Below are 13,265 nucleotides of genomic sequence, written 5' to 3'. Positions count from 1 at the left end.
AGGGGAACTGACAGAGAAGAGGGGACCCAAGCCTGACCACTCGACTTCCTTTCAAAGTTCAACCCTTTTTTTTTTAACTTTGCACTCCAATGTCTCCATTTGTCTGAATAAACCAACCGATATATTAATCAGTGCTGAAGTGTGTGTAGATGTGTGTCTGTGTGTGTGTGTGTTTGAGCTCAAGTAAGTACTTGTGCCTGCTTAATTCAAAATACATAGTCATTTGCATGGGTATGATTTCACCTGGCTAATTATTACTTCCTCCCTCATATCGAATTTAGCGGTTCTCTCTCCCTCTCTCCTTCAATTTATCTCTTTCTCTATTCTCAGAGCCATCTCTGAGGGCACGAGAGCATCACATTTAGTTATTCTTCCTCCTTTATCCAACTGGTTATCGTTATTTGTTAATATGTCACAGACAATTACTGTAGCACTGATCAAACTCAGGCAGCACTGATCCCCTCCCCGTGTTGGGTGAAAGAGAGGGAGGGGGAATGAGATTTGAAGGAAGGAAAATTGGCCTCCATTGAACAAGAGAATGAAGGAAGATCAATCGGGGATGGAAAGCAGACCAGAGTTGCTCTGGGAGGGTGATGATGTGACGGGTAAAAACTGCTCTGCAGAGCTCTGCGTGGGTTTGTTTTCATCCTGTAGGAAACAGGATGATAAGGCCCTTGAGAATCCAATGCGGCCCCAGAAACAGGCTCTCAGAATTTGGTAATGTAGCAAGGACCAGTGGTTTTAATGTGTGTGTGTATGTGTGTATTGTGTGTTCGCGTGTGTGTGTCTGTGTGCGGGTCTGTGTGTGTATGTGGGGTTGTGTGAGCTGAGTATGTGTGTTTGTGTGGCAGTACATGGGACCTGAGCGTGGCAGAGGCAGATGTATGTGTGTGTGTCTAAGTGTGTTTGATGGCAAGGGTGTGTGTGTTTGAGTGAGCATCCGTGTGTGTGTGTGTTTGTATAAGCATGTGTGTGTGTGTGTGTGTGTGTGTGTGAGCATGGGGATGTGTGTGTGTGGTTGTGTGAGCATGAGTCTTTGTGTGGACGTGTGTGTTTGTGTGAGCATGCGTTTGTGCGTGTGTTTGTGTGGTTGCGTGAGCACGTTTGTTTGTGTCAGCACGTTTGTTTGCGTCAGCATGCGTATGTGTGAGCCTGTGTGTGTGTCTGTGTGGTTGTGTGTTTGTGTGGTTGTGTGAGCATGTGTGTTTGTCTGGACATGTGTGTGTGTGTGTGTGTGTGTGTGTGTGTTTTGTTCCAGGTCCTCTCTAGAGCTGAGGAGTATCTGATAGGATGGATGAATATAATGCGCGGGTCTAATTAAAATAAACGCGCACCAATCAAACCGTACACGTTGTGCACCAGAGCTTCACACGCGAGCGCAAACACATGCTACACATGTTTTAATGGGTTTTAATTATGGGATGAAAGCAATGCATTCGTTTTGGCAGAGAAAGGAAAACTAAGCAAGCTAATGATATCAATTACTGCATTTTCAAAAACGCTATTTAAATTTGGATGCCATTTATTCACTGACAGTCAAACTTAAATGTGTACGTTGGGAACACTGTCCTAGTATTTTCTACCAGAGGTGATTCAATGTTTGAAATTAAGGAGGGCACACAGTATTTTATTATTTGGATATTCTTTCTTAACAAATCTTTATGAAATAAAATGGGAAAAGGCTCCATGTACACATGACAGAATTACCCAGAGAAGAGGCTTTTCCATCCTACATGCAAATGTTTAAATGTTGACGCATTGACGGTTGGGTAAAGATTGGGATGTTATAATCAACAAGGTGAAAAGTTATCCAAATACCAAAGATAATCTCATGACATGAAATAATATTAAGGTGGGATCAAATGCTTCTACTTAGGTAAACCATTATCAGAGGTATCAATATATGTCCTTTTTAGTTGAATACACTTATAATTAAATGGCTTTGTCTAGGTAGGCTTCGGTGTGTGTGTGTGTGTGTGTGTGTGTGTGTGTGTGTGTGTGTGTGTGTGTGTGTGTGTGTGTGTGTGTGCGTGTGCGTGTGCTTGTACAGTATGTATGAGTGTATGCACATTTATGTCTACACTGTGTGCAGAAATGCATATAAAGTATGCATGTGCTGTATGTAGTGTGCATGTTTGTTGGTACTGTAGTATATGTATGTACAAATGTAAGTATGCATGTATATGTTACATGTTAGTTTAAATGTGGTCGATAGTGTTTGAATATGGTCGAGAGGGGTTTACATGTTTAAATGTGGTTGATAGGGTTTACATGTTTAAATGTGGTCGATAGTGTTTAAATGTGGTCGATAGGGTTTACGTGTTTAAATGTGGTCGATAGGGTTTAAATGTGGTCGATAGGGTTTACATGTTTAAATGTGGTCGATAGTGTTTATATATGGTCGATAGGGTTTACATGTGGTCGATAGGGTTTAAATGTGGTCCATAGTGTTTAAATGTGGTCCATAGTGTTTAAATGTGGGCGATAGTGTTTAAATGTGGTCGATAGGGTTTACGTGTGGTCCATAGTGTTTAAATGTGGGTGATAGTGTTTAAATGTGGGCGATAGTGTTTACATGTGGTTGATAGGGTTTACATGCGGTCCATAGTGTTTAAATGTGGTCGATAGTGTTTACATGTGGTAGATATTGTTTAAATGTTATCGATAGTGTTAAATGTTCCTTTCCCTCACTCTCCACCTCATCCCTAACTCTCCACCTCAAGCTGGTGTGTAGTGAGCGTTCTGGCACCGATTGGCTGCCGTGCATCACCCAAGTGGGTGCTACATATTGGTGGTGGTTAGTGAGGTCCCCCCTTCACTTTAGGCGTCTTTGAGTGTTATTAATTATTATTATTCTTCATGTTTAACCTCTGCTTTCCTTTTATTCCTAGTCTGTTTTACATAGTTTTGAATGATGACTATATGCTCTGTAAGGTGACCTTGGGTGTCTTGAAAGGCGCCTCTAAATTAAATGTATTATTATTATTATTATTTATATGTGCATGTATGCACACATGTACATATGCATACATGTACATAATGTTTGTATTCATGTTTGTATGTTTGTATGTATGTATGCAAGTATGCATACATGCATAGATGTATGTATGTTGCTACTATGGTGTATGTACCGTGGTGTTACTATGAACAGTATACATGTATGTATGTTGCTACTATGGTGTATGTACCATAGTGTTACTATGAACAGTATATATGCATGTATGTTGCTACTATGGTGTATGTACCATAGTGTTACTATGAACTGTATATGTATGTTGCTACTATGGTGTATGTACCAGTGTTACTATGAACTGTATACATGTATGTATGTTGCTACTATGGTGTATGTACCATAGTGTTACTATGAACAGTATATATGCATGTATGTTCCTACTATGGTGTATGTACCATAGTGTTACTATGAACTGTATACATGTATGTATGTTGCTACTATGCTGTATATACCATAGTGTTACTATGAACTGTATATGTATGTTGCTACTATGGTGTATGTACCATAGTGTTACTATGAACTGTATACATGTATGTATGTTGCTACTATGGTGTATATACCATAGTGAAACTATGAACTGTATGTGTATGTTGCTACTATGGTGTATGTACCATAGTGTTACTATGAACTGTATACATGTATGTATGTTGCTACTATGCTGTATATACCATAGTGAAACTATGAACTGTATGTGTATGTTGCTACTATGGTGTATGTACCATAGTGTTACTATGAACTGTATACATGTATGTATGTTGCTACTATGGTGTATATACCATAGTGTTACTATGAACTGTATATGTATGTTGCTACTATGGTGTATGTACCATAGTGTTACTATGAACTGTATACATGTATGTATGTTGCTACTATGCTGTATATACCATAGTGAAACTATGAACTGTATGTGTATGTTGCTACTATGGTGTATGTACCATAGTGTTACTATGAACTGTATACATGTATGTATGTTGCTACTATGGTGTATATACCATAGTGTTACTATGAACTGTATATGTATGTTGCTACTATGGTGTATGTACCATAGTGTTACTATGAACTGTATACATGTATGTATGTTGCTACTATGGTGTATGTACCATAGTGTTACTATGAACTGTATATGTATGTTGCTACTATGGTGTATGTACCATAGTGTTACTATGAACTGTATGTGTGTGTACCTGGTCCTCCTCCCCCCCTCCCTCCTCATCGTAGTTGAGGACGTTCTCGCGGATGTCCTCCCAGCCGTCGTGGTGGGCCGAGACGTGGTACACGCCTTCCTTCAGACCCTTGTAGCTCCGCCAGCGCGTGTACAGGAAGATACCCAGCAGCAGCACTGGGAGGGAGGGAGAGGGAGAGTCAGAGAGAGACGGAGAGACAGAGAGAGAGACACAGAGAGTGAGAGATAAAGAGTGAGGGAAAAATATGAGTGAGTAACATTTATAGTAAAGAGAGAGAGAGAGAGAGAGAGAGAGGGAGAGGGAGAGGGAGAGGGAGAGAGAGAGAGAGAGAGAGAGAGAGAGAGGGAGAGAGAGAGAGAGAGAGAGAGAGAGAGAGAGAGAGAGGGAGAGGGAGAGAGAGAGAGAGAGAGAGAGGGAGAGAGAGAGGGGTGAGGAGGAGAGAGAGAATACAATAGAGAGTGAGGGAGGGACATTGAAAGCAGGAAGAGCGGGAGAAACAGACATGAGGAGAGGGATAGAGAGACTCAGAGGGAACAGGAGCTTGTGAGAGTCTGAGACGCAGGTTTGAACATGTTTAGAAATAAATGCAAACACGGAACAAGACGACGGGGTGTGATGGGGGCTACAGCAGTTGATAAAACAAGAAACGTCAAATCACGTATAGTCCGTGGCATTAGAATTCAAAAAGAGCTCGCCGGTAATTACGATTCAATTAACCCATGGCCTTGGGGAAAGATATGACGTTGAATGAAGCCGGCCCTGTTAATCAATATGGAGAATGTGGGGATGAAATGGAATTGTAATCCACAGGCCGGAGGGCGAAGGTTGTGCCTCAGAATCCATTACCCTTATGGATCGGATGGCTCGGCTTGTTAGGGCAGGGAGGCTATATGCAGGCGCTGCTCCTGATACAACCTTATTTTAACGTATGATGTGTATATATGTATGATGTTGACATACATACATAATTTATATACACATATATATATATATATATATATATATATATATACTTTATAAACACACACACACATCACACATATGTGTGTGGTTGATGTTCAAAATCTTTAGCAAGTTTTTCTACGAATATTTCTGCATTTATTCTCTACGTAGGCGCCTGCTATCCGCATTTGAGGTTTGCACCTATATAAATGTTTTTCATGACCTTAGAAAGTCGATGGATGGATGGATATTTCACATATATTATACCACCGCTCATAACACAGCCAAACAGCGAATTACCAGATGAACAATCCAACGATTGGATTGGAATGTCCCATTCCACTGCTCATATACAAAAATATATATATATATATATGAAGTTGATTGTGTAATAATGGAAACAAATACATCCAATGATGCATGAAGGGATAGATTAATCATTGATTCAATGAATGTCACCAGTGGAATAGTAATTATGATTGTTGATATTTGACCAAAAAAGATGCAAAAAATGTGGAAACAGATACATGGATGACTTCATGGATGAATTAATAACATACTACAGAAAATACCAGGAGAAAATTTATGAACGTGTTATTTTAGCACAAAACGGGGATGCTAAACAGCTGCTAAAGCCGAAAGAGAAGAATGGATGAGTTAATGGATTTATGAAAGCCTGAACTGAAGCGGTAGAATCACCAGGGCAGTCGAAGCAGCGTGGACACATAATCTATCATCACCTCTATATTCTCCGAGAGCTTTATGTGAAATCCAATGAAACATTCAGCGACCAGATTCCCAACCTACAGAGCTACATTAGCGTTTCAGGAGAAGAAGGTGCTAATAGAAAGAAGTAAAACTCACTCTAAATCACCACGGTAACCAAACAGCAACGAAATTACTGAACAGTGAGTTGGATGAATTCATGTATGAATCAATCCGCGCAGCGTGTAACAGGTGAAGGACAGTGGAGAGAAAATTATGGGAGAAGAAAAATCACAAAATCAATGTGATGAAAGGAATTGGAACATATGCCGAGAGAAAAAGATGTCGAGGAAAATGGACGCGGTTAACAGAGGAGTGACGGTGTAAGAGGAGGGAGAAGGTGGTAAAATATACCATTTCTTTTCTTTGTCTAAACAATGGAGGAGCAGCAACAACATTTCCTTTTTGAAGGACATATTTTCAGCACGCCATCGTGAAAACAGAGTTCTACTCGAGGTGCCAATCTGCATGTTTTCCTGTCCACACCAATGCCTTGACCTTTTTAGAGTTGTCTGACAAATCCCCTGTCAACAACCCCCCCCCCCCCCCCCCCCCCCCCCCCCCCACACACCTCGCCGACTTCCTCTACCCAGTTCCCTGCTTCCTCCATTAGTTAGCCCCTCTGAATTGACCGGCCTATATTTTCTCATTCCCGGGGTATTGGCCACCGGGGAGCTCCACGCCTTCCAGAATATACCACTTCCTCCGCCCCTGCTCTTAATCAAGGCATTGATTCCGAATGGGCTTTTTTATTTGCGCAGGTGGTGGAATCGAAGCGAGGGGGGAAAACAACTTTTGTCTTTACATAGAATGCAATTAATAAAATGCAATTAACACAAGAAGGTTGTGATAAGGGCGGCCGCGGCCCAGGAGGCGTAGCGGGTTGTCTGGCGATCGGAAGGTTGGTGGTTCGATCCCCGGGCTCTTAGCTGCGTGGAGGTGTCCCTGTGTTGAGGGGTCCCTGAGCAAGAACGCAAACCCTAACTGCTTACGAACGAGCTGGCTGTCGCACTGCATGCCTGCCAACACCGTCAGCGTATGCATGGGAGAACGTGGTCAATAATGTCTAAAAAGCACTATATAAATGCAGTCCTTTTACCTTTCACTTCGCTGCTGCCGACGGATCATTTGAGGCTCAAGGAATGCGCACCTATGCTTCACTGGCAAATTGAGGATATAACAAATGGTAAGCACTATTTTCTATACCCGTCCTACTGATACAAACAAGGGTATTTGTTGTTTTGGGACTTTGAAAACCTTCTCGCCTATTTGAGATAAGTACATTGTGTGTTGTGGTTCTTAGCCTTTCTTAACATGTTTTAAGGATACATTCACTGTTTTAGGAAAGATTAAAAAAAAAAGAAGAAAAAGTTTGTATTAGGATACACTCATCATCAAGTTCTAAAGCTAAGATCAACACATTGGACCGATAGCATTAGCATGGGCATCCTTATAAAAAGCTCAAGCTCAGAAAAAGCCTAATCCTTTCCTGTGATTTATGTTCCTTAACACAGAGCATCCTTCAGCAGAGAAGACATATCTGCAGGCATATCAGCCCAGTCACTGAACAGACAGCATCTCTTTATTGGAATTTGTATCCCCTCCCCCCACCACAAAACATTCAGAAACAATATTTGTTTAGGGATGTCCTAAAGTACTTCATGACTAAACTGTAAACGGGGCAAACACATTTTTCTACTTTGATGAAAAAATTGGATTATTACAAGTAGGAATTGCAAGGGAAGAGTCTTTTGAATATTTAATCCCAAATGTCTTTAAGTATAACGGGATTCTTCCTTAAGTATCAGATTATAATAGAGTTAACGTTACATGCACTTCAGTTCTAAGTACACTCACCATTTAAGGAGACGAATAGAGACATTTTGGGGACATTGCGAATCAAACTGAACTCTACTACTGAGCCACTAAACCATCGAGTCAGTTATATTTTTTATCTAGTGTTCTACGTCATATATTTCGCTTAAATTAACTATGATTTTTTCAAGTAAAGTAACTAATTACTTTAATTAAGAGTAATTGCCTCATAAAGAGACGAAAAATGTAACTTAAAGCAAAAGGTAAAAAACATTTTGCAGGGAGTCAAACACACTTTTCATGACACTGGATAGACCATCCACTGTTCCCTTTAGTAATTAAAGAAGTTATTTGAATGTTTGTTTTTGAATCGGTTGATGGCGATTACGGTAAATGGGTTCTATGCACTTTCAATGTGGTTCAATGTCTCCATCATTTCATACATTAATATGTTTTGGCTGACATTATATTGTCAACACTGCATCTTCTAATTCTGGCTTAATGTGCCTTATGGTACGATTAAAATATAATGTATTCGCATTATAATAATAATCTATGATCTATAATATTTACATTGCTACAGACAAAGCTTGTAGCTTTGTTTTGACATCTACGTAGCTCTGATTACTTATTAATATTTGTGTCCAAATATTGGCTCTCATTCTGCAATCGTTCAAGTGTGTGCAATGTGTCAAACATCGTATCGGGCTTGTACATCGCAACGTCTCATCCCAGTGATCTCCGCTTTGGCAGCGTAGGATAATCGTAATGTTAGTTATTATCTTGGTATCAAGGGTTTTGGTCAATGTACAGTATAGTCATCGTTATCTTGAAGTTAATTGTCATTACGGGAAGACATTGTTTCCATTAGCCTAGCTTACTATAAATTCACATTGTGCTCATATTGTTAAACTCCTGTCTTTCACACACGTACCTGACATTTTCCTGACCCACAGTATACTGTAGCCCAGCCAACTTGCACTTGCAAAAAAGTATGAAAAATGTAAGGAATTGCTGGCGGAATAGGACATCATTGTTCACAATACAGAGAAAATAAATCTCCGGGCTGGAATCCACCCCTCATAGTGGAGGTAAAGAATATGGGGTTCCTCTTATGAGAATACAAGTGCCAGCAAATCAGCTTCCCAAGATGCATTTTGATGAACGAGCACTATCAGCAAATAGAATTGAGTGAAGGCCTTCTAAGAACCTAAAGTGCCCGTAGTGGTGGCCGTGATGAAGCTGTTCTGAAAGGTCTTTGTCCGGCCGTTAATGGACCGCTGGCCCAGATGAATTGTTTCTGAGAAGGTCTCGTCTGCTTCCCTGTAACCTGTTGTCAGACCTCTAAATAAAGAGGTGGGCTGCGAGGGGGGGAAGCCAGTGGAGAAGCTACTGATGGTGTGTTATAAGGAGTTCAATAGAGGGCTATAGGGGGATTCATTGTGCCTGTGTGCTTGTGTTTGTGTCTTGACAGGATCGGCTGGCCTCCGGATTCGTCGAGTAATAATCTAACATACTCACAAAATTTTAAAACAAAAAAAGCAAAGAACTCAAGCGTGAGACAATACGTTGTACTATTTACATTACTTGTCTATCCCAGCATGTGATACAAGAGGGGTGATGTGGCTGACAATGGCTGACTTTCTTGGCGGACGGTAGATGTCCTGTCACCATACATTTTGGTGTATACTATTCTACTCGACAGCTTGTGTGTGTGAGTGTGTGTGTGTGTGTTTAGGTGAGTGTTTTTGTGTAGATGGTGGAGGTCATGAGGTGAGGTGACGATAGGGCCTATGATAAGATATCTAATGCCTTTTCTGGGAGACAGCATGGGATGTGAAGGCTGGAGGGAGAGATGGAAAGAGTTGGTGGAGAGATTATGTGTTTATTAGTTCACGCTGCCTCCAAGGTCCATTCTTTCTTCCTTTGACAATGCCTTTGTTCAATACGGCTCTCTCTATCCTTCTCTCTATACTTATTTTTTCAGCTCTCGTATCCTTACCCTCTCTGCTCTCTGAAATATTTATCTTTGTAATATTATTTCCCAGATTCTGCAGTGAGTTTATAACTTATTGACCCGTGGAGGAGGCACAAGTGAGGTCATCAGATGGAGCCTTACACTACTACATGGTTCAAAACAGTTGCCGAAATGTATGACATAAAGAGCAGACTTACCAAAGTCATAAACCAAAGTCATAAACCGCGATTGGAAATGTTGTTCAAAATGCGAATAAATGTGTTTTTTTCTAGTTACTCTCCTCTTCGAAATGAGTACATACCCCACAAGGAAGTTGGAGTTGAGACTACAGTTTTCCTGGGAAATTTGATGGTGTTTTATGGTGGAAAACATATATAGGTTCTTAACCCACACCACATGAGGGCTCAGGAGTTAACGTCGCAATTCAATTTGTAGTTGCTGCTATGAGACATTTATTTTTAATTGGGAACAGGGAAGTGAAATCTTGAGGAGGTTAAGAAAACTATGAAGGGTGAAACCATGATTTTGATCAAATAGTCGCTCAGAGACGTTTAATACAAAGCATTGACCTTTTCAAAATGGGATTCTCTTTAAAACTTTATGTTGCTCAATTACTGCTGAAAAGTCTAACTCTGAATTTTTATGAGGTAAACACTCTCAAGAGATAATGGGAATATTTATATTTGCTTTAGAAAGTTTTTTCTTTATATAGTGTAAATAGATTAGCATATCCCTACAGTATGACATTTAAACTTTGCAATAATATAAAAGCAGAGTATATTCACAACTAAAACTTATTTAATACCACCAAAAATAAGTTATAGTGGCTGTTTTATTTATTTATCCATTCATGCCTTTATTTCTGTTAACTTTTCTTTGTTCATTTAAGATGAATAAAAAATGCCGCTATATCATTTTGAGGGACTGCTTGATTCTGCTCTATAAACAAGTTAAGACATAAGTTCAGAAAATGTCCGTCAATTTGATCGACTGAAAGTTTGACACACAAGTTTCACATTTGGAACTTATTTCGTATATGTTAAGCCCTTTCAATGGCTAATAATTTCAAATATGTGTCTGGTTGAAAATAGAAAAACTGCAAATTTTAGCTCGAAAGGCAGGATATTAAATCATAAGCCTATTACCACCACACGTGCATTAATGCAAGTGGGCAGGTAGGTGGCAATTACACTGCCATCAATGTATGAAACAACAAACTGGCCATTCTCCAACTCGAAACACCTCTCTTTTTTTACCTCCATAAGTGGCATGATCTCTTTTGCTGTGGAAATACACTGCCCACACATCAATTAAAACAGCCCATTTAATCTCCTGAGGAATTCAATTTACATTCTCAAGAGAACCCAAATGTGACAGGCCATGTCCTGTCCACGTTTGTTTTGGGTTTTGTGAATCTGTTAGCAGTGGTTGCCCCTTCCTAACGTGAGAAATCAGGGAGAAAAACATTATTGATCAGGCAGAAATCACAGGATTGATTAGGGCGAGAGAGAGCGAGAGAGAGAGCGAGAGCGAGAGAGAGAGCGAGAGCGAGTGAGAGTGGGGGGGGGGGGGGGGGGGGTAAACGTAGCACGGAGCTTGTGTTAGTTCCAACTTGTCCCGAGGTGTTCATTGAAACATTCACGTCTCTTAGTGAGGTCTCGGAGCGGAGATGAGAAGATTGATGAAGTGAGGCAGTTGTGCGCAAGACTGACTGAAATAACGATCTATGTCCCGGATGCATTGATCTCAATTCCTGTTGGTTTTTGGTAAACACCAGTGAGCATGAGGTCTACAACATAAGGTCTACACAAACATAGATGGATGAAACCCGTCTCCGTGGGAATTAAGCCCAGGGAGGAGAAGACATAGCAGAGAGAGAGAGAGAGAGAGAGAGAGAGAGAGAGAGAGAGAGAGAGAGAGGAAAAAGTGAGGTAGAGATTGATCGGCAAAGGTGAGAGAAAGAGAGAGGGTGAGATAGATAAAACACACATAAAGAGTGGGTGAGAGGGAAAAGGGGAGAGGTTGAGGGAAAAGGAGAGAGCGAAGCTGAGGGGGAGAGAAAGTGAGAGAGAGAAAGAGGGGGAGAGAGAGAGAGAGAGAGAGAGAGAGAGAGAGAGAGAGAGAGAGAGAGAGAGAGAGAGAGAGAGAGAGAGAGAGAGAGAGAGAGTGAGAGAGAGCAAGAGAGAGCAAGAGAGAGAGAGAGAGAGAGAAGATGGTGCTGGAAGGACAAGAGAGGTAAGAGGAGGGATGACGGGGAGAAAAAGACACAGAAGGGAGTGGAATGGAAAGAGGGAGATATTGAGAGAGTCAGAGAGAGACACAGGGAAGCAGTGGTGCTGGGAGGATGAGGAGAATAGGGAGGTAAGTGGAGAGAGGAGGAGGAGGAGGAGGACAAATGACCACTTGAACCGAGTCCGTCTGGGGACCTGTGGGGCGGGCTGGGTGTAACGCACAGGCGGGGGAAGGGAGGGAAGGCTTGAACCTCCAATGAGGACAAATGGGAGAGAGCGACTGAGGACCGGCTGGTCCCACCCGCACCCCCCTCACCTGGCGTCTTCTCAAAAGACGCCCACCCCACCCTTCACCCGCACACCCCTTACCCCTCCCCCCCCCCCCCCCCCCGTCTAAACGCGTGTCTGTCTGTAGCGTATACAGCTCTGATTTTATGGATGTGTAAAGTCTGTGGTTTTGTTTTTTCGTCTTGTGCTTCCCCTCCGGCTGCTGTCGAGCTGTTGTTGCTCTGACCCGTTTCATTGTCATTCTGTCAGATCTCTCTCTCTCTCTCTCTTTCTCTCTCTTTCCCTCTCTCTCTCTCTCTCTCTCTCTCTCTCTCTCTCTCTCTCTCTCTCTCTCTCTCTCTCTCTCTCTCTCTCTCTCTCTCTCTCTCTCTCTCTCTCTCCTCCCCCCCCTCCCTCTCCCTCTCTCTCTCTCTCTCCTCCCCCCCTCCCTCTCCCTATCTCGCCCTCTCTTCCGTCTATTGTTACCGGGACTCCGGGCTCGTGCCGTACCACCGGTGCGAGAACGGCGCTGAACAACGGCGCTCCTTTCAATTAGACCAAGCTTGTTACCACGACGACTAGTGCGCATTCTCCCTCATGCGTGGCTGACGGTGCCCGGGGGCGCTTGCTATAGCCGAATGTCCTACAGATGTATCAATGGAATGCACATTAAAAGGAACAGTACAGCACAGAGCGAGATTCGATATCGAACATGAGGGGAAAACAGGCCGAGAGAACAGACCATGGCTAATTGAGGCATCGTAAAAGTGTCATATCAGACAAGAAGTGTGTGTGTGTGTGTGTGTGTGTGTGTGTGTGTGTGTGTGTGTGTGTGTGTGCGCGTGCGCGCACGTGTGTGTGCGTATGTCTGCCTGTGTATGTGCGTGTGGCTCCTCATGCTCTATTTCCGTATGAACGTTGAATTCTAGAAATAATAAAAGAGTAAATAATCCACTCTATTACCTAATTTATTCTACAAATGGAGGAAGGTCACGAGCCCAGCCTACACAACCAAAACGGATGTTAATTAAATACAAAGACACTTATCACACCACCACCACCAACCCCTG

General features: G+C 42.0%; 1 protein-coding gene across 1 annotated transcript in view; it reads right to left on the bottom strand.

The window, feature by feature from the left end:
- si:ch211-186j3.6 (neural-cadherin) overlaps nt 1-13,265 on the bottom strand; it is a 234,689-nt gene that overhangs the window by 921 nt on the left and 220,503 nt on the right. Inside the window, exon 36 of the mRNA XM_030376396.1 lies at nt 4,198-4,352. Coding sequence (XP_030232256.1) covers nt 4,198-4,352 — 155 coding nt within the window. The remainder of the gene's footprint in view (nt 1-4,197; nt 4,353-13,265) is intronic.

This window comes from Gadus morhua, chromosome 14 (genome assembly GCF_902167405.1).
Source record: "Gadus morhua chromosome 14, gadMor3.0, whole genome shotgun sequence".
In the NCBI taxonomy this organism is placed as follows: domain Eukaryota; kingdom Metazoa; phylum Chordata; class Actinopteri; order Gadiformes; family Gadidae; genus Gadus; species Gadus morhua.
This window is presented reverse-complemented; position numbering and strand designations above follow the sequence as displayed.